This window comes from Silurus meridionalis, chromosome 7, assembly GCF_014805685.1.
Source record: "Silurus meridionalis isolate SWU-2019-XX chromosome 7, ASM1480568v1, whole genome shotgun sequence".
Lineage (NCBI taxonomy): Eukaryota > Metazoa > Chordata > Actinopteri > Siluriformes > Siluridae > Silurus > Silurus meridionalis.
Genome location: NC_060890.1, coordinates 9,819,434 through 9,842,702, shown reverse-complemented (window position 1 = coordinate 9,842,702; position 23,269 = coordinate 9,819,434). Strand labels below are relative to the sequence as shown.

Genomic DNA, 23,269 nt, shown 5'->3' with positions numbered 1-23,269 from the left:
ATTTATTTAATATACAGGTCATAAAAAAGTAACTATACTCAAAAATAAGACGGTCTCTTAAAATGAACAAGTAATTTGTTTTTTTCTTTTTAGAAAAAATAAAATTTTTATTACTGAAACTGCGTAAAATTATATCTGTAAAAACTAAACCCATTGCATTTAATAGCCATATTACATCAAAATACAAATAAAGTTGCATTTAAAAAGTCTTAAAAAGCCCCCTGCAGTGGCCGTGTAGAGGAAGTTATGGGAAAATATTTGTTTAATGAAACTCAATTATTCTCACTGATGTATTTATGTATTAAATCTTGCACAGTATCGCGATGTGTTTTTTTTTGTCTCAGGAAAAGAAGCTTGAAAATTTTTCCACACACTTAATCCGTGTATTTATCCCCAGCTTTAAAAATGTGCTCCACTACCTGCTCTACATGGCCACTGTGTTTTAGTCTTTATGTTTTAGTTTGAAATGATCCCAAACTTTGGAAACTTTCTGGCATTTCTTTTGACCAGATACTTCTGCGCGCTCCTCACTGTTTTCTCCCTCGTCCCTCCATTTTTCATTCTGCAGCGTCTTCTGTCCAAAACGGGTGTTGTGTCAGTAATAATGGTCAAGACAAAACGAAGCATTTTGAATTTATTTTTTTAATCGAATTAATCAAGAAATTATTACAGCCCTACAGCATATGCTACATGGATCAGTATAAATAAAGAATACCAGACGTCTTTGAAAGCTTGTGAAATGGTAGCACCTTCATGGCTTTAGGACAGATACTATAGTTAAGCTTAGTTTAGTATATAACTCTGGATCTGCTTGTCAGATGACTGTTGTGTCAAAGATGCCTTGACTGCATTATGACATTTTACATTTTCTGTATAGGTGTAAATAGGTGTCTGTGTTACCACCCTTTTCTGATCAACATTAGTGGAGCTGTCACATCAGACCATGATGCAGTTGCTTAGTATTAGTCCCACTATGCCACTTTAGCCATAGTGATGTAAGAAGTTTTACTACCTCCTTATTGGCTTACTTAACATCCTTTTTGGTTTTTACGGTCCATGACGTTTGTGCAATCTGCAAACGAAATGCTTGTGTATAAAGTCACAGGTTTATGGATTGTAAAATAGACATGAAAGAACACCACTGTATAAAGCATGTGTGTAGTACTGGGGAGGTATAGCCTAATAGTCTGGCAGTCTGGGGTTGCAGAGTGAATATGTCTGAGGTCCATTTGCAGAGTGAATATGTCTTAGGTCCAATTACAAAGTATGTCATTAAGACCTAGAGCCTTGAGCTAAATATTTGATGGAAATGCTCAGCTGAAGTGACCTCCCAGATGGGTTTGTGTTATGTGGATAGCTAGAGTGACTACATCTTCTATGGAACTAACTTGATGTGAGTTTTGTGCATTGATGCGTATTTGCTAATTAAGATAATTATTGGGATTTGCATGTTAGACTATCTCCTAGGCATCCTTAGGCGTTTCATTTATAATGGCCTGCAGATGTTGCTGTTGGCCCATACTGCTTAAACCTCAGCACGTGTGAAGCAATGTGAAGATGAAAATTTGAAGCTATTTTTGTCAAACACAAAAACAATAGTCAACACTTTATATGGTTTTCAAAACATTATTTTCACTTTATTGGTTCACTAAAAGCACACTTTATATTCAAAATGACATTTTAATGTAATTTTAACCCTCAACAACAATGTATCAGTTTTGCCCGTTTTAAAAATCAGGACTTTGTATTAAACATATGACATGCGATTACAATTTCAAATTGTAACAGTTCTGCATATGAATTTTGTCAGAACATTAATAGGTTACACAACAATTCCACAAATTTCCCTGATTGGAACTGGATTCCATTTCCATTATTTTTAAGAAAGACACTTGTCATTCTTGGGTTATGAGATTTTAAATTCTATTTTTTTCCCCAATTGTTTACCAGAGATGCTTACAAATCACTTTTTTTAAGTCATAATACAAGTCACCTTTTGCAAATCTCACAAGTGTCCTAACTGCAAGTGTGAATAAGGTTACAAGTTTCTAAACTGCAAGTCTGAGCCAAGTCACAAGTCTCTGAGCTGTAAGATTTTCAAGTCTCTGAGCTAAGGTCGATGACAAGTCTCAAGCCATTTAGCTGCAATTCTGAGTAATTTACCAAACCTTAATTTAGTTCTTGTGTTTATTTTAATAATCAAGCTGGAATTTCAGAAGTGTACAAGTCGTGAGTCAGTCAATTTGTACCTGAAGTGCAACTCAACTCCATATCCATAATTGTCATCTCTGGATAATGATCATCCCCAGTTGGAAAAAAGCCATTGAGCTAAAAAACATATGACCATCTTAATTTCACAAAGGAGCCAAGGTTAGCCATGGGCCATAATTTATTTATAATTTTTACTTGTCAATGTATCACCAATCAATTCACTTCACATTTAATAGAAAGCTCTAAACTGCCTGTTTATAAAACAGTATCGTTTTGATTTTTTTAAATTATCATTTGTCTATTGATGAGGGTGCATTGCTTGCATTACTGATACCTGAAACTTTACTCTAGGGCACAAAATATAAAAAAAGTTCAAAGAAAAAAGAGATCCCATCATATCACTATTACTACTGAGATAATTCATTTAAAGTGCAGTTCATGTGGCTAACTGAGTTTTTTTTTTTTTTTTTTTCATTGAACATATAAAACACAAACATCTTTTTAAAAATGAAATTCCACAAAGTTTTATAGTACTGTACACTAACTGCAGGACTCTTTATAGTTAATGCATGTGCCACTCTTACTGCCTTTACCAAGAGCACAGCTAGCACATTTTCCATTAACATTGCCTGTTCCTTAATGAAAGGAATAAACAAATAGCACAAGAGGTTTGCAGGCTGGACTGTCAAATCTATGGAGGCAGAGAAAGCTTGCAAGGTAACTATCCACAGTCTCTGGTGTCCATTCATTTGTTGGTTAACAGCCTCACATTGTCTTTTTTGGTGCTTGAACCTTTTTTCCAAAAAACAAAACACACAAAAAAAAAAACAGAGATTAACTGGCTCCTTTGTGGAGGAAGTCCTGCCTCCTCAACACTGCTCTGCCTCGATAAAGCCATCCTTTTCATGAAACCCAAGTTCAACCTCGGCGTAACTGGAATGGCAACCCTGATTGCGAAACTTCATGGACGGCCAATAGTTATTGGTTCGGCGCTACAAATGAACAGAACAGTTACATTTTAATACACCACTGATCAGTGCCACTGTGTAATGTTATTATACCACAGAACTGTTAAGTTGCGAAATTAAGTCATTAGAATTACCTGCATGAGGTAGAATGGCGGCGCAACAGTGGGGTGTGTATTTATGTAGTACACAGCCAGCAGGGTCAGAAACACCAGTAGGACCAGGGCTGCCACTACACCTGCAATAATTGCAGTGTGTTCTGGTGGCTCCTCTTCACCAGGAGAACCTTTCAGAAAATCAGTGAAGTCATGATTGGAAAAGAGATCAAAAAGAAAGCTGTTAGATTATGGTGATAAGTAGATAAAATAAATGTTCTTTATCTATATCTCTGAAGTGACAAAAAGCACCATGGATTAAGTAGAGCACATTTATAGTAAACAGCAATTCTGATAATCAGAGCCTAAGCTGCTTATATGCACAAACACTTATTCATCCAATCAATAATTTATATGTTGAGTTATGTAAAAAATCATGCCACTACAAGTCAAGAGATATAGTTCATTAAACATCAGAAAAGGGTAAATGTGATTTAAGTGACTTTGACCAGCACATGGTTGTTGGTGCTACATGGGCCAGTTTGAGTATTTCAGAAACTGACGGTGTCGTGGCCAATTAATATAAAATGATTTTAATCAAATTTGAAAACATATAAATGTCAAATTATAATACAGTGGTCGCCTGGAATTGTTGTGCACAACAGTCTCTGGAGTTTACACAGGAGGGTATGGACAAAAGCATGCAGCGTACAAATGTTTTGCATGTGAAAATCCCTTGATGACAGCAGCCTTTCTGGTTTAAGCTGACAAGAAGGCTTCAGTTAACCAATGTTTATGATTGTGGTGAGCAAAAAAGCATCCCAGAACACACAAACCTTAAGGTAAGTAGGCTACAACAATAAAAAAACAAATTGTTTTCTACCTATTGGGTTCCACACTTTTTAGCACAGAACATGAATCTGAGGCTTCATTACAGACCGTCACTGAAATTGGACAATTAAAAAACTATTGCAGGCTATGAATAATCTTGATTTCTGCTGTGACAGGCAGATGGTATTGTTACTGTCCATTATTAATTTTCCCATCTTATAACACCTACTTCCAGAGTATCCCAATGGCCTTCAATAGCTTTAGATAAATTATTCTCTGTTTAGGAGAGTGCATGGTAAAGTGTTGCTATTTCAGTGACTGTGCTCAAAAATCAGTCTCTCAGTGCATCCAAAATGCTTACTTGTAACAGTGTAAAAATAAACTGTGTGAGATTTAAAAAGAAAAAAACGACTGAATGAGATGACTCACCCTCAGTGACAGGGCTGCCTGGCCTAGCTGCAGGAGATGGTGTAGCAGGAGGAACAGGGGAGCTGAATGGACTCATCGAACTGTCTGTACCTCCTGGATAATCTTCGCATGTGCTCTCCTTTGCCTGACAGTAAGTAATATGGAAAACAGAACTTTTTTTTAAAGACTTTTAATCAATCTGTAATTGTAGGTTGAAATAGAATATTTCTGTATATTTGCGTTTTGATTTTAAGGAACAATGTATTAAGTTAACAAACTTGTTTGATATTATACCTTAATACAGGTAGTCGTCGACTTACAACCTATGCAACTTACGACCATTCGACTTTACGACACAATCGCTAGCCGCGGCGTACGTTATTTTTTTACCAGCTTCCGGCATAATTTCACAGTACTGTACATATAGCCTACTCTACTTATGACCAAATCGTGTTACGACTGTCGTACGCCGCAGCTACGACGATTTGTCGGTCCCAATTGTGGTCGTAAGTCGACGACTACCTGTATTTTCTTTAATATTTATATATTTAATTCAATTATAATGACAAAAGACTCCATTGTACATAGAGACTTTAAATTATAGTAGTAATTATGTTAATTTATTAATTTTTCTTTGTTTCTGCAATAGCAAACCAATTGTTTGTTAAACCAATATTTAGCAAGAAAAATGTATATTCCAAACTTTTAAGTAGATTTATAAATAGGAGACATGCTGTTATAAGAAAATAATCAACAACAGGGAGGTATTATCTGTAAAGATGATTATTTTTCAATAACTGTATACCTAGAGATTTTTTTTTTAAATATTACTCATATACTACAGGATTTTCCTGAAAATGTTTATTAGTTAAAGAATAGCACATCATACAAAACAAAAATTAGTTCCTGTTATTGTTTCACTCACAACAGTTAAAAACTTCCATTCCTTTTAGTTACATTAATTTTAACTGCTTATCAGGAAAACAAAACAAAAAAAAAACAGAAGTGGTGACACTGGAGAACCCTTATATGTTGAATAAATGTTTAATTTTGGAAAAATATCCCTATTAAAAATATATGTTATTCCACTATTTGTTAAATAGCAAAGCATTAAAAAAACATGTTATTAAAAGTATTATCTTCTCTGTACATTATATGTCACTGTAAATAACCTCTATGGTATACTTTGTCTTTTTAGTTCTATTGAAGGGAAATTGTGCTGCTACAATTTACAAAGAAATTCAGTACAATTGTATGTTTTCAACATTGTGGCAACAGTAGTACAATGAAAGCATTAAGATAAACGTGTTATTTGCCTTGCACTAGTGTCAGGGCCACTGTTACAGAAAATGACTTCAGATTTATTAATTTAAGGGTGTAGTGACTTAATAAAAAATATTTACTTCAACAGTTATAAAAAGCAATGAAAAATGCCTAACATGCTTATTATTAATTAATTATTGAGCAATATACAAATGAATTAATTAAATAAATGAAACAAATTTTCATCAACATAACTTTAGTCTCCAGTCCAAAAGTTAAAACTGTTTAAAAGTACTATATAACAAATATCCCTCACATTTTTTCTATCAATTGTGCAATCAAGAGAAATAACAATTCATCTATTTTATTTATGTAATCATGTGGTAATCTTTTGGAAAGCACTAAGAAATCTAGTTCAAGAACAAGAAAATGTATCCAGCTTTCTGAGTGGAAATGTGTTTGTCAGGTATTTTGTACCTCCTCTGAGCAGCTGAATTCAAGCCATTCCTGTCTATGCCGGTCAATCCCATCTGAACACCTAAAAACACACAACAGTAAACACACATAATTGTACAAGTACATACTTTATGGCTATAAAAACTATAAATTAACATTTTTGTAGGTTATACCTTTGCAGGATGTTGCACCAGCCACAGCCTGTGGTGAGGTTGGAGTGGAGACACTGGTCACAGCTGGTGTGTTGGAGGCAAGCTGAAGTGCACCAACATGGAAGGAGCACAAAGAGAACATTGTTAAAACAAAAACATCTCCATGGGTAAGAAGAAATTTATTAGAATCGATGTTTGTTTTAGACCATTTCATTTCATCTATAAAATATTTGTTAATTATTTTTAATATACTTCTGTTTTATGATACTCCCATGTGAAAATTACCCTGAACATACTATCTGAATTTAAAGTTGTTTTAATTTATAATACTATAAAACTCAGTGGCGGGCCGTGCATTTGGTACCTGGGCCTTCAGTTTCCCGACTTAATCCACCTCTTAATACCACCACTATCGTGCCGCAATTATAGAAACCATCAATACTGTACAAAAAGGCAATATAACAACGGAGGGTATTACACAGAGAGAGGCATTTTACATATGGAGGGTAAATACCATTTTACTAAAGCAAGCTCCAAACCTCTACACTACAATTGCAACTGTGCCACCAACATCATCTGAATCAGTTCAGAATCAATATTTGTTTAATAACATGACAAAAACAATACAAATTCAAATTAAATACAACCTACTCACCAGAGATTCATACTCATAATGTGCACCGCTCCTCAGAGGCTGTAAATCAGTGGTACCGCTCATAACCACTGGTCTGGAAGTGGCAAACAAACCATTTCCGGAGCTTTTTCTCCGTCAGCCATTGTGGGCATAAAAAAGTCTAACTCAGATGTATTAATGTGTGCAGAGCACTACAGACGTACAAACTTGGCTGTAACAGTTTCCCTCTGACCAACCAATCAGAGGATGGAAAAATGCTGACGCTATTCTGAGCGAATTTGAAATCTGATTGGTTAAAGAAACAGACCCATTGCTAATATTGTCTAAGATATATGGGCCAGCACTGCTGAATCTGAGGGCCCTGGGCAGATTAGACTGACATGACAGCACATAGAGGCTGAAATCTGATCTGAACAAAAAATCTAACATCCACATACACGTTCTGCTGTGCAGCCAAGAGAAACGCTACAAAATGAAGAGAATAGACTGTTGGGAATACATTTATACAATTTCATAAAACAAATATTAGAATTAAGGTCAGTGCATCTGATAGAGTTTAGGCCAGCAACGAAGGCCTTGCTAGCCCTGACGGCCCACCACTGATAAAACTACATACAAAACAGTATCTAACCTTATAGTAGAAATGACAGTGGATGAATGTAACAGTGTTTAAATGTAACAGTGGTGGTGCCACACACTCACTAGGTAATGGGCTGAACACAAATGCAGAGCGGTTTACAATCTCAGTGGTGTTGACTTCAACACGATGATATTCATAAATTGTCCTCCTTTTTGATTCTGCTTATGTAAGGATAAAATACTATTAGCGAGATTAGGAATAAAACTGTATTTAGGAGTTTGAAAGGGTTTGATAAGATTTTTAAAAGAGATTTAAAAAGAACTTACCTGGGGATTGTGGGGAAGAAATAAAGGCCATGAAGGCATCAGACAGACCAACCTTCACTGGGTGTTCAGTAGAGTTGATCCTTTCCACTGATAAAGGCACCTAATGACAGACAACATCCCAGAGGGTCTTTCAGATGGAACTGTATGTGCAGAATCGTGTGTTAAGGATTTAGACGTAAATTTGCAGCTAGTAACTGAAGCGTTCATCACTTGACATATTTGCTATAAATATGGCAGAAACAATTGTGCAATCACGTCTTTCTGGCAATGCTAAGCCACTAGAATTGGAGTATGAGGAATAAGTGGAGCAACATCTTAACAAGATCAGGGTCAGGGGAAGACCCAGACCAGTTTTCTAGTCTTGGATTGAACCTGGAAAATTCCAGCTTAATGTTCATGTTTAAGTTTCTGAAGCAGAGTCCAGACATTTTTGGCCAAAAGTTCTTATAATGTTTTTTGGCTGCTTGCTAATTATTTGGCTTCAGGCATTCTGACCATGTCCCTCAGAACTCACATCTCTGTAGCCAAAAACAATGGTCCCGTTACGATGAAGAGCAGCCTGGAAGGTGAAGGCTCCCTCTGCTTCCCTGCCCTGTAGCCTCACCTTGTCCCATTGTACAACAAACACCTTTCCTGTCAATGTAGGAGTCAAAAGTCAGGTAATAGGTTAAACCTTTGAGACTCACATGATGTCTAGATTGCATGCACTCACCATTATCCAGGTAGCATACTGTAGAGTTCCTGGAAAAACTGGGGTCAAAGTTGGCCATGAGAGGCGCAATGTACTGGGTTGCCGTCAGCATGCGATGTGTAATCTCTCCAGTGAAAATGAACCCTAAAAAAGGTCAAAGAGGTCAAAAGATGTAGTTTCAAAAATTGGCTCAGTGTAATAATCATTGAAAGCAGCTAAACAGGTTAGAATCACTTTTACATCTTGTAAATCCTACTGAAGGTTCTCCTATTATATCCCACTGAGGTAAAATTCCATTTCCTCAGTGATGTGAAAATAATCATGAAAGTTAATTAGTCGAGCAGATCTAGGATGCATGAGGCTGCAGCCAGGCAGAATTCTGGTCACTTTTCTAATCAGTGAAAGATACAAGAGACCACATCTTTAATTAACAAAGCCTTCCTCATTGGTGCTCCATTTTCCTGATGCTAATTTAAGAAGCAGCAGACCATTAGAACATTTTCTTAGATAAAGTACAGCTGTTAAATGGCAAAAAAAACCCATACCTAATCTGTCTATACAAAAAGGTGATTTGACTCATGCACATACACAGCCTATGGACTTCCAGAATAATGTGTTCCGATTTGGTACATTGTTCTGGGACAAACCAATAGGACAGTGACCTGAAAAAATGAGAGTGAAGAGAAGCTACAAGTGACCGCGTGTGTCCTACCTCCAGTTGCTATGGTGATTTGCCTCACTTGATGTCCATAGAAGGGGAAGTCAAAGGAAAGAGCCACTCGCTGAAGAGAGAGAGAAAGAGAGAGAGCGCATGTGGGGGAGGAAGAAAAACAGGAAAAGAAGGAATAGATGTTAAAATACTCAATAAAGACATAATTATATGGGGAAAAACACTGCTTGCTTGTGCTTTTAAACACACCCATGTATTTGACAATCACTTAAAAAAAATTTTTATGCAGATGTGTGTGTGTAGGTGTGTGTGTGAGTGTGTGTCTGTGTGTGTGTGCGCTTGTTTGTTGCACGATTTTTACCGCTGCCTGTCGATGTGTGTTCGACAGAATTCCATGCACTCTGACTTGACCCTCCTGGACTGAATTCAGGTCCACCCAAAGCTCTTGAGTTTGTCTGTCGCCAGGACCAAAGCTACGCCATGAGTAATATTTTTGAGCGTCCTCCTGAGAGAGAGAAGAAACATAAGAAGAGGCAAAAAGAAGATAACAGTAAATGAAATATGACAGCCTGAAAAGTTGTTTTTTTGGCCTGATGTGACACTGAACAGTTTGATTAGCCACAACAATAAATGTTTCAGTTATGATGGCTGAGAGAGAAAGTTTTACTCATTTTGGATAATCTTTACAGCTGCATCTAAAAGCTATGAATTAAGACTCTATTTGTATTTAAAACGCTTTTAAAGCAACACCAAAAGTGCAGTACATACATTTTATGGACAAATGTATTGGGACACCCGACTTTTCACACCATTTGTGGTTTTTCCCCAAAACTGTTACAAGAAAGTTGGACACTTCAGTATCTGTACTCTTCAGATATGGTACTTTAAGACCCAAACCTGTTCCAGCATAAAAAAACACAAAGCAAGCTCCCTGAAGATATAGTTTACATGGGTGGAAGTAAACACCTTGAGAGGCCTGCTATAGAGCTCTGACCTCACCCTTATCGAACTACCTTTAAAACGCTGTCTGCACCCCAGGGTTCTTCAACCGACATCAGTACCTGGCCTCACTAATGCCCTGTGGCTAAATGAGCATAAATATCACAAGCACACTCCAAAATATAGTGAAACCTCCATCCAGAAGAGTGGAAGTTATTATAACAGCAAATGGGGACTAAATATGTAATAAAACATGGGTCGGACTGCAAGATGTGTCCAGCTGGGCCGTGAAGCCTTTTCACATAATAAAATAAATATTGGCCAAACGCTGTTTTCCAATAAAATCTAATTTATATCAGGCAAATCAAGGTCAGCTCAGTAGAGCCGTTTGGGTTCTACAGCGACACGGGTCGCTACTACAATTACTATGCTCACTGTTGCTATGATCAGACACGCAGTTGCGCGTGCAGTAAAGGCAGCAGAGAGCAATGCGCAAACAGATTAAACTTTTAGTGAGTGAAAAACAATGCAATTCTCAAAAACAAGGAAAGGTGATGCTGAAAACCGAGTTTTTCGAGATGCTTTATCTTTAAATCCAACTCAGTTCAGCCTAACTGAAGATTTAATTTTTTAAGCCATTTTAATTTTTCTTTTTTATGGACTTAAAGGAACTGTACAAATGATCAGATACATTTTTTCTTGCACATTTACATTTTTTCCAACACTGGCACTTTATTTCCGCCTGTGCATGTTTCTGAATTAAATTGCCTGATGATATTTGACCAATGCAACTTCAAACATACAGACAAGAGAGCAATGTAAAACATTAGATACATTTAGTTAGGTAGAGACAATAAGTGTGAAGTTAATATGTGATATAAGATTTCCGTTTATTTTTTTTTTTAACCAGAGAGGTATGCGTTCATTACTTATGATCTGTAATATCAGTTCAGCATAAACAAGAGCACTTTAGCTCTTTCTTTTAGTTATCTTTTATTTATTTATTTATTTATTTATTTATTTATTTATTTATTTATTTATTTATTTATGTGCCCAATAAAGATGTTGTCTACACTCAATTCTTTAGTCTGGCAAAAAGCATCAATTCATGTTTTTAGGTATATAATTGTCCGGACCCCAGCCGGTGAGGAGGATTCATTTACTGGACCTCAACCTATTTTAGTTGAAGACCCCTGTAATAGAATTTTCAAAAAGCACATACATATGGTCAGGTGTCCATATAGTGCCATACTGCATTTTCATTAGCACTATGGTACCAGCACTCTGTACTGTACATATGGTGATATTTTGGATATTTGAAGTTTAGTTTGACTTTGCCTTTCATCCAAAATGATTTTTTTTATGCGTTATTTGTTATTGTTTTTATTGTAATGAAGATATTAACTCTGTGACCAAGTTCTTAAGAAATCCTTTTGGCAAGTAAAAAAAGTTAAAGACTTACCGACTACAGACTTAGCCAGAAATGGCTAAACAAAAAAATGGCAAAACAGCAAAGTTAATAGACCATAACACAATTTACTCATTAATGTGTCTGGAACAAATTCAGCCCACAACTCTGAGTATCTTATATAAGACACCACTGAGAATTCTGCTGTGGGGATTAATAAACCCACAAGTCATGATTACACAGTTTCTAATGAAACAAACGGTTTCAATCAGAGATATACCAGAAAGCCATTAAAGACATGCAATGACAGGATGCTGGAAGTTAGACTTTCAATAGATAATATTATTCTCTTTGATTTACTTTAAAGAAAGAGAGTGAGAAAAGTTTGTGTATGGATCTGGACTTAACACACTGCATGCGTTAAGTGTTTCCAGTCCAGCTCTCCACTGTGTTATTAATGTATTCTCTGGGTGAAGGTGACAGAGAAGGATGGCAACAGTACAGTGAAGAGGTGTGGGTATCATCGAAACTGGAGCAGTTAAAAGCAGCCTCTATCACGCTCACACACACGCAACTGCAGCAGTGCTCCAGATAAATGCTTACGACCCAGATTTCCTGATACACTCGCCCCAGAATGGTATCTGTTTCTGGGGGAAGCCTTTAACTCCAGCAGGTGCCATTCCCTGCCCTGCCTCCTGCACAAAGTTACAATTTCTTTGTGTAATTGTCACCTAGAATACCCATTATGGTTAAAGGGCTGACCCTGACTTCAAAACAAACCTATAAAGCACCCAGGAAAATTGCAGACATGTTAATCACAGGGTTTCATATGTGGGTTTTTTCTAAAAAGGTGCTAAGTCACATCCACACCCACACACATTAAAACATCTAGTACAACTCCAGCATGCTTACAAAACTCTGCTGGCAGAATTATTGGCAAATCTGGTTTGAATTTGGTTTGAAGAGTGGGAAGCATAATGCAGTTTATGGAAATCATTGGTAAAAAAAAAAAAGCTCAGAGAAGCACTGAAATAAAACCCACATTTTAGTTGCTGTGAGGTCTCTTTATTATCTGCCCACTAGGATATTTAAAGATCATCAAAACATGTTTTCTCTTCAATTCTATTTAGTGACATAGAAAAGAGGATAAAAGCTTTTTATCCATAATGATGCGCATATACATTGTGGAAATCTCCTACAACTGTTTAATGCAAATTGGAACTAATCTGTAACTCTCAGGGAAGAGAAGAGAAGAGAAGAGAAGAGAAGAGAAGAGAAGAGAAGAGAAGAGAAGAGAAGAGAAGGAGAAAAAGAACTCACCACTATTTTGGTCATGTTGTCGGACAGAGTGTCGATAGCGAGGGTGCCTCCATTTGCCTCCTGCACTGTTCTGTTCTGTGTACTCCTGCTTGACACCTGCTGATCTCTTTTGACTCTCTGTTCATCTGATTGTCCATGCAGTGAACCTGAGAATAACACACACCGTTTTAATCCACACAGAATAAATCCACACAGCTCACAGTCTGTATCAATGAACATTTAAGATCATATGCATAGAAGTATCAAATTTAGTATCAGAGTGCTTTTAGATCAGGTTTAAACCTCTGAAAACAACGCTCAGTTTCTCAGTTTACATGTTTACAATCTCTGGCAGTAAACTTGAATGCCTGAATTGGAACTGGAAGTACTTTGTTTTTGCCGAGCCATCCTCACTGCTGAGTGATTTTTTTTTTCCTGTGTGCATGTTGTGAATTAAGGAAAGTTCGATGTGTTTGTGTATGTCACAGATTGGAGAGAGAAAAGGGAAAAAAACATGGAAATAACAAATCAGTCTCTTCCAAAACATCTTTAATGGCACCAGTTTAGTGTAGTTGAATCAGAAGTAGGTTATGCTCACATTACATCCTAAGACTAAATTTTGTTTTGGCTCAGATCCAATGTTTCTGCATCTGTCATTACTGTTGTATAGACCCCAGCTTGCACACAATTTCCAAATCAATACTGTGCATGACTAACATGTGCCAAGAACAACAAAAACTGTGACATTTGGGAGATAGTCAATCACTGTAATGAAGTGAACAAACTAGCAGCACAAGACTTCATTGAAAAAATGATCTGTTCTGAAGGGTGACTGCAGCTCATCATCTGTAACATGATTAAGATGAGAAGGCCAAAGAACACCAGATGCAAAGCTTTTACTGTTGTGGCAACTTTGTAATTCAGAGTGTGTGTAGGTGTCAGAGACAAGCCAGTAGTGATAAATAATGTTTAAAAGAAAATATATTTCTGATCTGACAGACTCATTTTGATTTCCCAGTCACTTATCACATATATACATATCCAGTTTACATTTAAAGTAAATTTGTTCTGAACAGACAAGCATGAACTTTACCTGTCTAAAAAAATCGTATCCATGTATCTTTAACATATGTGTCTTTTGTCTTGTAATAGATAATCTAGTAGTAATCAAATCACATCAACCATCGTTAGAGGGTATAAATCTCCCATGTACACTTAACCATGCGGTCTCCCATGTACACATAACCATGCGGTACCTACATGTCTCCAGCTCTGCAGTTTTTCTGGCAGGTGAATCCATGTCTATCAAAGAAGTCTATCCAAAAGTGAACTGAGAAGCAGGACCTTGAAAAGTTGTGCTGCCAAGTCATTCTTTCCAGGAACATGAAAGATATCGCAGGGCTTCACTGGAACAATTTCCAGACCTTATTCTCGTGACACATCTGTAAACAAGTGCTGCTGTGCAGCCTATCATGCTCTTTTCTTCCTTCCCTTTTATGTATGATGATTATCAAACACCACTATACTTTGAAGATAACAATACTTTTACCTATTGCAATGCCATCACAGGTGTGTAGAAGTACCAATTGTGCATATGTAAGCGGATCAGGCCAGGTTCGTTAAAGTGACCCAGTTAGCCATAGCCAGAAAAAATGATGAGCTCTGGCATTATTTTGCTGGGCCACTCATCATGGTTCTATAAAATACCCAAAAAATGTTGTGTTCTCAAAAAGACATCTTGAAAACTTTCACTCTGGCCTCTAGATGTCACATTAATGTCTGGCATTGATGCTTTTTTCACCATCTTTTTAAATGTCTTTGCTCAATTGGAAGACACTGCAGAAACCATTAAGCTGAACAAAAATGCAGGCGGGACTGAGGGTGACATTGATCTACCCAGCTGCGAGCTAAAATGCTAGTGCTGTAAAAACAGACCACTCTTGCTTGAATTAAAGACCAGAGAAATTGAAATATAATATACAGTTATGTTAAGAGATGGTCAAGCCTCTTACCAAGAATCCATTGGTTTCTCAAATTGCATAAAATCTTAATGCTATGTTTGGTGTAATTACAAGTATGGATTTCCAATTCAATGCACTTGTACACATATTCCCACACATGCACACACACCTACACGCATACAGTATCTCACAAAAGTGAGTACTGTCCTCACATCTTCTCAAGAAACAATACTATAGAAATGAAACTTTGATATATTTTAGTCATTGTGCAGCTTGTATAGCAGTACATATTTACTGTCCTCTGAAAATAACTCAACATACAGTAATTATTGTCTAAATAACTGGAAACAAAAGTGAGTACACCTTAAGTGATAACAGCTATTTGTCATGTTACCATGCAAAGCCACATGTCCTATTCATTATGTTCATGTTTTTGTCTGCTTGACAGGACCATACACATTTGTGTATCTTGTATTAGAGCAGTTCAAATTTGGTGCTTTGAGTACAATTTTCTCATACTGACCACTGGATGTTCAACATGGCACCTCATGGCAAAGAACTCTCTGAGGATTTGAGAATTAAAATTGTTGCTCTCCACAAAGATGGCCAAGATTATAAGAAGTCCAATAACACCCTGAAACTAAGTTATAGTACAGTGGCCAGGGTCATACAGAGGTTTTCCAAGACAGTTTCCACTCGAAACAGGCCACACAAGGGTCGATCAAAGAAGTCTTCTGTCTGCTTTGTGCCGTTTGCAGAAACTGGCTTCAAAAAACAGATACATGAGTGCTGCCAGCATTGCTTTAAAGGTTGCAGAAGCAGAAGGTCCGCTTGTCAGTTTTTAGACCATACGCCGGCAACAATGCAACAAGTCGGTTGGCAGGGCTGTCGTCCCAGAAGAAAGCCTCTTCTGAAGCTGGTTTACAAGAAAGCCCACAAACAGTTAGCAGAAGACAACCTGTCCAAAAGCATGCATTACTAGAATCATGTCATGTGGTCTGATGAGACTAAGATAAACTTGTTTAAAGAAAATTGTATCTTGACTACAGTCAAGCAATGTGGTGGTAGCATCATGGTCTGGGCCATATGAGTGCTGCTGTTTCTGGAGAGTTGCTGTTTATTTGAGGGAAACATGGATTACAACATGTACTGTCACATTCTGAAGCAGATCATGATAGCCTCCCTTACGAAACTGGGCCGAACTGCAGTTTTCCAACATGTAAACAACCCCAAACATAGCGCCAACATGAAACTGCCTTGCTGAAGGTGATTGAGTGGCCAAGTATGTCTCCAGACCTAAACCATATTGGGCACCTGTGGGCATCCTCAAACAGAAGGTGGAGAAGCGACATGTGTCTAACATCCAGCAGCTCTATGATGTCATTGTGGAGGAGTGGAAGAGGATCCCAGCAACAACCTGTGCAGCTTTGGTGAATTCCATGCCCAGGAGAATTAAGGCAGTGCCAGATAACAATAGTGCTCACACAAAATATTGACACTTTGGACACAGTTTTGACATTATTCATTAAGGGTGTACTCACTTTATTTTGACAATAATGGCTGTATGTTGAGTTATGTTGCTATATAAGCTGTTGCATTTCTCTCCCAGTAGTTGCTAAAATGTGAGGGGTGTACTCACTTTTGTAAGATACTGCATAGATATATTTTTTTATATAGCACATGTGGCTTGGATTTCCAGAGCTGCATTAAATGCATAGCTCTTTTACAACTGCTGCATAAAACAGCAAGCACAACTCTCATCTTATGTCCAGAGCAGGACAATGAAAAAAGCCTTACTTTGTAGGTGGGAAATCAAAACAGAAACATTAAAGGAGAAATAAAGAATAGAGATTTTGACTTAATTCTCTGCTTCCCAACTCTTTATCCCCATGTATACAAAAACAGTTATTCCTACCTTATAAAGAAAAAACTAAAATAGCAAATATGAAGTAAAAGCCCATGGGAAGGATTTTCTGTATCATAAATAAAAAATGAGAGAAAGTGAGAGAGAGAGAGAGAGAGAGAGAGAGAGAGAGAGAGAGAGAGAGAGAGGGAGATAACAATATTGTTTATTTGGCATGCAGTAGTGAATGACTTGGCCAAACCACAGGGATTTCTTTTTCTCAAATAGGTCATAGATATATATTCTCTAATGGTCAAGTTGTTGACAAGATGCGAATGAAAATCTCCTTCTCTTTTGTATAGGGATATGCATTATGAACAAATAACACACTGAATAAGTGGTAAAGGAATTGATGATGCTTATCACAGCAATTAAAAAGTGGTATGTAGTTTGTAAAATCCAATCCAATTCACTCATAGTCCACTCAATAGGCTCTCTGATTTAAATTATATTAACAACATCCTGCAATTTGAGTCCATGCAACTGTGTAAAAACACAACCTTGGCATCATTAACAAGCTAAACTGTCATCCTCTAGGGTTGATCTGAAATAAAATTTTAACATAAGAAATACTGCAAAATCCCAGGTTCTGTTCTTATTGATCAGTACTTGCTGATGAACATTCATGTGCAAAATCAATAAAATTTAAAAATAGTATTACCACAGAATTACCCCTTCTCTTTTGCCCAATTTATTCAATTCATTTTTTTTGCTCACTTATTTAAAAACTAAAGTCATTGACATAAACCCCTTGTAAACATAGTGCACATTGAACTCAGTTATATCCTGTTTGCCTTGAAACATCTCTATAACTTGATGGGATCCACCTGCAGCAAACTCTTGTGAATGGACATGATTTAGAAAGGCACTATGTGTTAAAGCTCCCACAATTCACTTGTGAGACCTAAAACTGAGAACTTTCTTTAGACCCCTGCAATCAAATTTTGTTGAGACATAGAGCTTGGGTTTTTAAACATTCCTAGCTTTAAATGTTCCCATAAGCACACTGAAGTGTTTAACTGAGAAAACCTTCCTAGACTTTGCAGCACAGCCAACTCAGTAACCAAGCTAGAAGGGCCTTGGACCATGAGCCAGTTTTAAAAGAGCTTCAGACATCCTTTGCAGAGGGAGAGAACCTGCCAGAATGACAACAATCTTAGAAATGCTTTATCAGGCCTTTATGGTAGTGTCTAGAAGGAAGCCACTCCTGAGTAAAATACTGCCTGAAGCTGCTTCGAGGTTGCCAAACAGTATTTAAATAACTCCATGAGCATGGGGAAAAATATTCTCTGATTTGGTGAGTCAAAAAAAGTAATTGTTTGGATTGAACTTTAACTGAAAAAAGCCAGATGTATCTCATCTACTGGAAAATACCTCTATATGTAAAGCATAGAGGTGGCAGCAGTATCATGCTATGGGGTGCACCTTGAAGAAGGGATTGGTAGCTATTTAGAATTATGGGAAAAAATACTGATGAATAAATAGAGATCCTTGAAGAAAACCTTTTACACAGTGTACATTAACTCATGTAACAAAAAACAAAAGTTTCACACTTCAGCAGGATGACCCCAAAATATTCAGCCAAGACAGTTGAATGGCTTAGGAACAAGATTCTGATTCAAAGACCAGTCTTAGAGATCGAAATATGGAAGTTTTCAAGTGCTCCCCATCCGATCTGATTGAGTTAGAGAGGGTGTGCCAAGAACGATGGGAGAAACTGCTGAAAATCCATTTTCATTTAAATCTATATCTCAATAATGTGTGCAAAACCTGAAGGGGTGTGTATACGTTTTCGCAACCAATGTAGCATTGGATTAATCTTGTGGTGTGTCCCAGGCATTAGACATATGAAGAGGGAGAGTTGGGATGGTGTGTCACTCGGGAGCTGGTTTTAATGATGAGCCTTGTTTGATTTCATAGCCGGAAAAGCTTGGCTATTTCTGCTGCCACACAATGAAAGCCATCTAATTAGGTCATTCAGACCACATTGCTGTGAGACTAACATACCTAAATGAGACAAACTGGGAGAGAATGTGGGATGTTACTGAGCTGAATAGGAATATAAAACTGAAAAAAAAAAGTTGTAAAGGGTTTTAAATGCAAGATCAGTAAAAAGACAGAAAAGGAAGGAATAGAACACGGAAGGACAGGAAACTGATGGAGCAGACCCCAAGCTACTCAATAAATTCAGGCAAAATGGCCATCAGAGTAATTCCCCAGACAGCAGTTTCTCTCTTGTCGGCCTGCTTATTCACTTTACTTCTCAAACGGGGTAAATACACTAACCATGACGTATTTCTCAACAGAACCCAACATAACTACTAGATATAAAATGTTGATAGATGACATGTGCATTGCTGTGTAACCTGCTGAGCATATCAACAAGAATAACAGCTTTAGAGCGGTGCCGAGCCACAAATATTAGCTAAATGATAAAGTACACACAGGAGAAGAAAAGAAAATAGAACATGTTACTAAACAGACTCATAAACAGACACATAATCTTTTACTCTCTCTCTCTCTCTCTCTCTCTCTCTCACTCACTCACTCACTCACTCACTCAATCACACACACACACAAAATCCCTGCAATTTCAATTTCATCAATCCCAATTTAATCAAATCAGCAAGGATTACTGCACTTTATTCTCTTGCCAAAAGCCCTTCTTTCACAAAAAAGTAATCATCACAAACTTCCTCTGGGGACTTTGGGATGTTTTCAGCCCTTGCTCTCTCCCTGTTATTTTGCAGTGTCTGGTCTGGCCTTTCTGCTATGCTTAAATGTCGCTGTGGCTGCCCACGGGCAGCTTTTCTTTCATCTCCTTATTCTTAACTCACTTTTAGCAGATCACTGGTTATTGTATTTGCAACAGAACTCTTGACAGGGAAGAGAGAGGTCAAAAGAAAGAGAGAACTTATTGGCAATTACATCTAAAAATCAGTTCAAAAGGGGTTTTTTAGTCTTGATGAATGATACATGCAGTGACAATTCGTAGTGCATAACTGTACTCCAGGGTATGAGAAAGAGAATAAAGAAAAGAATTGAATTGTAGCGAAGCGAATCATTCCCTGAAGGAGGCAGTTTGTCTGCCGACTTAGTAACAATACAAAAACAAACAATCAAAACATGAAATGTTATGGTTAGAGCTGTCAAATGTCCTGCATTTTTAGTATAATTGTTATAAAAGATTTGAATGTGTTTTCAATGTGAAATTGACATCCCAAGTAAAATCAAATCTAATGTTATCCACAATGGATGAAAGTGAATATAAAAAAAAATAAAAGCAGTAAGTTATCATCAAATACCAATAAAGTAGGATAAAGGGGCAAAAGGACACACGCAATGATGCACAAACATGCTTTAAAATTGTATCTTGGACCCAGAATCTAAATTGCATCAAATTATGAGATGCCTGGAGATTTCAACTTCTATATTAGAAATGTAAATCCTTCATTAATAAGCTGCTTTGAATTGATAAATTAGTCTGGCTGTTCCCTTAAGTTTTGTTAAATCAGTGAACACATATCTGAGCCAGTAGTTTGAGTTATAAGCTTCACATTTGTGATTTGTAGCATGCAAGAAAGAGGGCCTCCTCTGCATCCACTAGGATAGATTACAATTTGGCATAAAGTGTTGCAGACTGTAACCATAGTACCCAATCCCTAACACATTCAGCTGTGCTGATAAGAGAAAAACAGAAAAGACGTAGAAGAAGAAGTATTGAGAGAGCTCATGGCCTGGGAGTGTGAGCAGTGCACTTAGACAGTGCTTTGAATTTGAAGTAGATGAGCTAAAGTCACCGAAACCTGTCAAATGTAAAGAATGTGCTACAATGTGCTCTTTTGTACATCGCTCTGGAAAAGGGCGTCTGCTAAATCGCACAAATAAAAATGTAAATGAAAATGCTAAAGTGGAAACACATGCTCAGTGTCAGCGTTTAATTAATTTCTGTAACACAAGATTAAATTCGCATTCCACTGAAAGTGAATCAAGCAACATGATCCCAAATTCACTTCTATGTCTCACTGAATCAGCAGCTGAAGAGATGCCATGTTGATGTCCTGTCCAATTACAAGCAAAACCATTAAGAAGTAATAGCTTTAAGAGCTCTTAATACACTATGACTAAAAGAAAGTAATGAGACTTGAGACAGAATTGATAACTGAGAGAAAGAATTAAGACAAATAGGACAGTGCTGAAAGTTGAGACAGAATTTGAAGAGAACTGAGAATTGTTTATAGAATTGAAACTTCAGACAAAGAAATAAAATCCTGAGAATCCAACGGACCCCAAGAACTGAGGCAGAACTGAGGATTAAGATAGAATATGATGTAGGCTGTAATACAGTATGGTAGCATGTTGCATTTTACAAGTGTGCAGAACATGTTGAGGAAGTGGGTCATATGGGACAGGAAGGACATATAGGTCCAGGTGTAGAAATGGGTCATATAGATGAATAACTCTGCCTTGGTTTGACTGACGGTTCTCTCAATGAGCACACAAGATTGAAGATGCGTGCACACACGCACACACACACACACACACACACACACACACACACACACAAACGCTCTGTGCCTTTTGGGCTTTGTAAGGGTGCAGCATTAGAAGAGAGAGGCACAGGAGGGACAGGGGCCAGAGAAAGTGGAGCAGTGAGCAGAGAGGAGAAGAATCAGGACTGCTAAAAATACAGCATCTCCAAGGAGGACAAAAATACACACACCCACACACACCCACACGCAGACAAACACGCACAGGGTGCCACTGAAATGAGAACAAAAATTATGCATAATATGTCCACACTCATATATTTCTGTTGGTTAATGAGCACCAGTAAGAGAAATACAGTTTGGTAACTGGTTTGCTTCAAGGTGAAATCTAAAGATTAAGGGAAATAGTGATGATGCTTAAACTAATTAAAAGACTGTTTCAGGGGAAGATTACATCAGCAAAACCACAAAGGTCACAAAGTCATTAGGAGGACAGTAAGTATGCATTAAAATAATTATGTGCTAATAGTTACATAAACAGTGTTGCATTTCTCTCATCCTAATAGCAATGTGTTTATAACACTCCAAATGAGCAAGACATTTTATAACACAGCTGATTTGACTTACTATTATGGAACCTCCATCATCAGGTTTGTCATTGATGTGTAGGCAAAGATTAGAGGATGTGTAGTTTCACGCACACACACACACCCACACACATGCTTGGCTTTCTGTGTGCCAAAGTGAGGAACCAGGCCAGTACGGAGAGAAGAATTTGACACAAACAGATGTAGCCCAACTTTCAGCCTTTGTGTTGACCGTCTCCTCTGAGTCATAAGGATCATCGGGGCGAAACACACAAGTTTACACAAGCATCAGCACCGAGTCTTGCAGTAAAATGAAACAGATACGCATTCGGCAAACAGAACTCTCAGATCAAGAGTGCACAAACCCAAAACAAAACAAAAAATCCTGTCAGCACAGCATTACCTTATCTGTATCTGTTCCCTGAATAACATTTTCTTACATCATTAATATTCACAGAGACATTTATTACAATTAATAAGATTCTTAAAAATGTGAACACCCAGACCTCCTGAAGCTTATGCAACATGTGATTATATACTCCTCACTACTTCAACACAACAAGTCTGTCACCTGTGTGTGCGTGTGTGTGTGTGTGTGTGTGTGTGTGTGTGTATGATAAAGAGTTTATGGAGAAGATCTTACCTGATAGTTCTTGACTCCAGACTCTGGCAAGCTCTGCCTGGGACAGACAGATGAGCAACACAGCACACAGACCCATGGCAGCTTTCTCTCAGACCTTTACTCACTCCTCTCCTCTTCTTCCTCCTCCTCTCCTCTCCTCTCTTCTCCCTCCTCGGGCTCCTCCCGTGTCACCTTGCTCCTCTTTTCCGTATACACTTTGACAAGCTCTTTTTCTTACTCTAGTTTGTTTTTCTGTCTCTTCCCTCCCTCTGCTCTCCCCCTTCTCTCTCTCTCTCCCCCTCTCTCTCTCTCTCTCTCCCTCTCTGTCCCTCTCTTACTTTTTTCCACTTAGAAAAAAAGAAACAGATTATTGCCTTCCAATTTCACTCTGCCTCTGTGATTTCTTTCACTGAATTCTCGGATGCTGTAGTCATGGTAATGCGAGAGTTCAAGGCGGGATAGACGGGCAGACCAACTGAGAAATAGTTCTCCACCTCCCTGTTCTTTCCCTCTTGATGTCTCTCTCTGCCCGCTTTTGAGGGCAGGCAGAGACTACCCCACTTACAAATATTTATATATTTCTGCTTTACTCTTTCTGTCAAAACAAGACTCTGTGAGGGTGGAGTTGTATCTAGTGCCACCTAGTGGAAACAACATCCTATAGGTGGACACAATGTCTTTTTTGTGGCTTTTCAAGACATGACTCCAAATGGGTAATATATATATATTTTTATATTTCTGAAATATTATTATTTTTTTTTTTTTACACCTAATCCTA

The 23,269-nt window shown here is 37.6% G+C and overlaps 1 protein-coding gene across 3 annotated transcripts; it reads right to left on the bottom strand.

The window, feature by feature from the left end:
- Positions 1-1,612: 1,612 nt before the first annotated feature.
- On the bottom strand, positions 1,613-23,007 carry plxdc1 (plexin domain containing 1). Of its 3 annotated transcripts, none has more exons than XM_046854435.1 (13): positions 22,513-23,007; positions 12,950-13,095; positions 9,644-9,787; positions 9,325-9,394; positions 8,634-8,756; positions 8,436-8,554; positions 7,922-8,021; positions 7,718-7,816; positions 6,403-6,484; positions 6,251-6,311; positions 4,532-4,655; positions 3,314-3,462; positions 1,613-3,203 (listed from the first exon to the last, which is right to left on the bottom strand). In XM_046854435.1, exons 1-13 carry the CDS (start codon positions 22,586-22,588, stop codon positions 3,081-3,083), a joined length of 1,416 nt encoding a protein of 471 aa, XP_046710391.1. In that variant the 5' UTR covers positions 22,589-23,007; the 3' UTR covers positions 1,613-3,080. The 3 variants fall into 3 exon arrangements, with proteins under 3 accessions (XP_046710391.1, XP_046710392.1, XP_046710393.1); XM_046854436.1 differs by having other exon boundaries at positions 7,718-7,813; positions 22,513-23,006; XM_046854437.1 differs by lacking the exon at positions 22,513-23,007 and adding an exon at positions 21,910-22,057.
- Between the last annotated feature and the right edge of the window lie 262 nt (positions 23,008-23,269).

What these genes read in the sequence shown, in the direction of transcription:
- plxdc1 (XM_046854435.1), bottom strand. Translation starts at nt 22,588, where the DNA reads ATGGGTCTGTGTGCTGTGTTGCTCATCTGTCTGTCCCAGGCAGAGCTT. An exon ending in AATTCAGCTGCTCAGAGGAG is followed by an intron (nt 4,656 to 6,250) that starts GTACAAAATACC and finishes ACTTACTGTCAG; the next exon opens with GCAAAGGAGAGCACATGCGA. An exon ending in CGCCATTCTACCTCATGCAG is followed by an intron (nt 3,204 to 3,313) that starts GTAATTCTAATG and finishes GTTCATTTGTAG; the next exon opens with CGCCGAACCAATAACTATTG.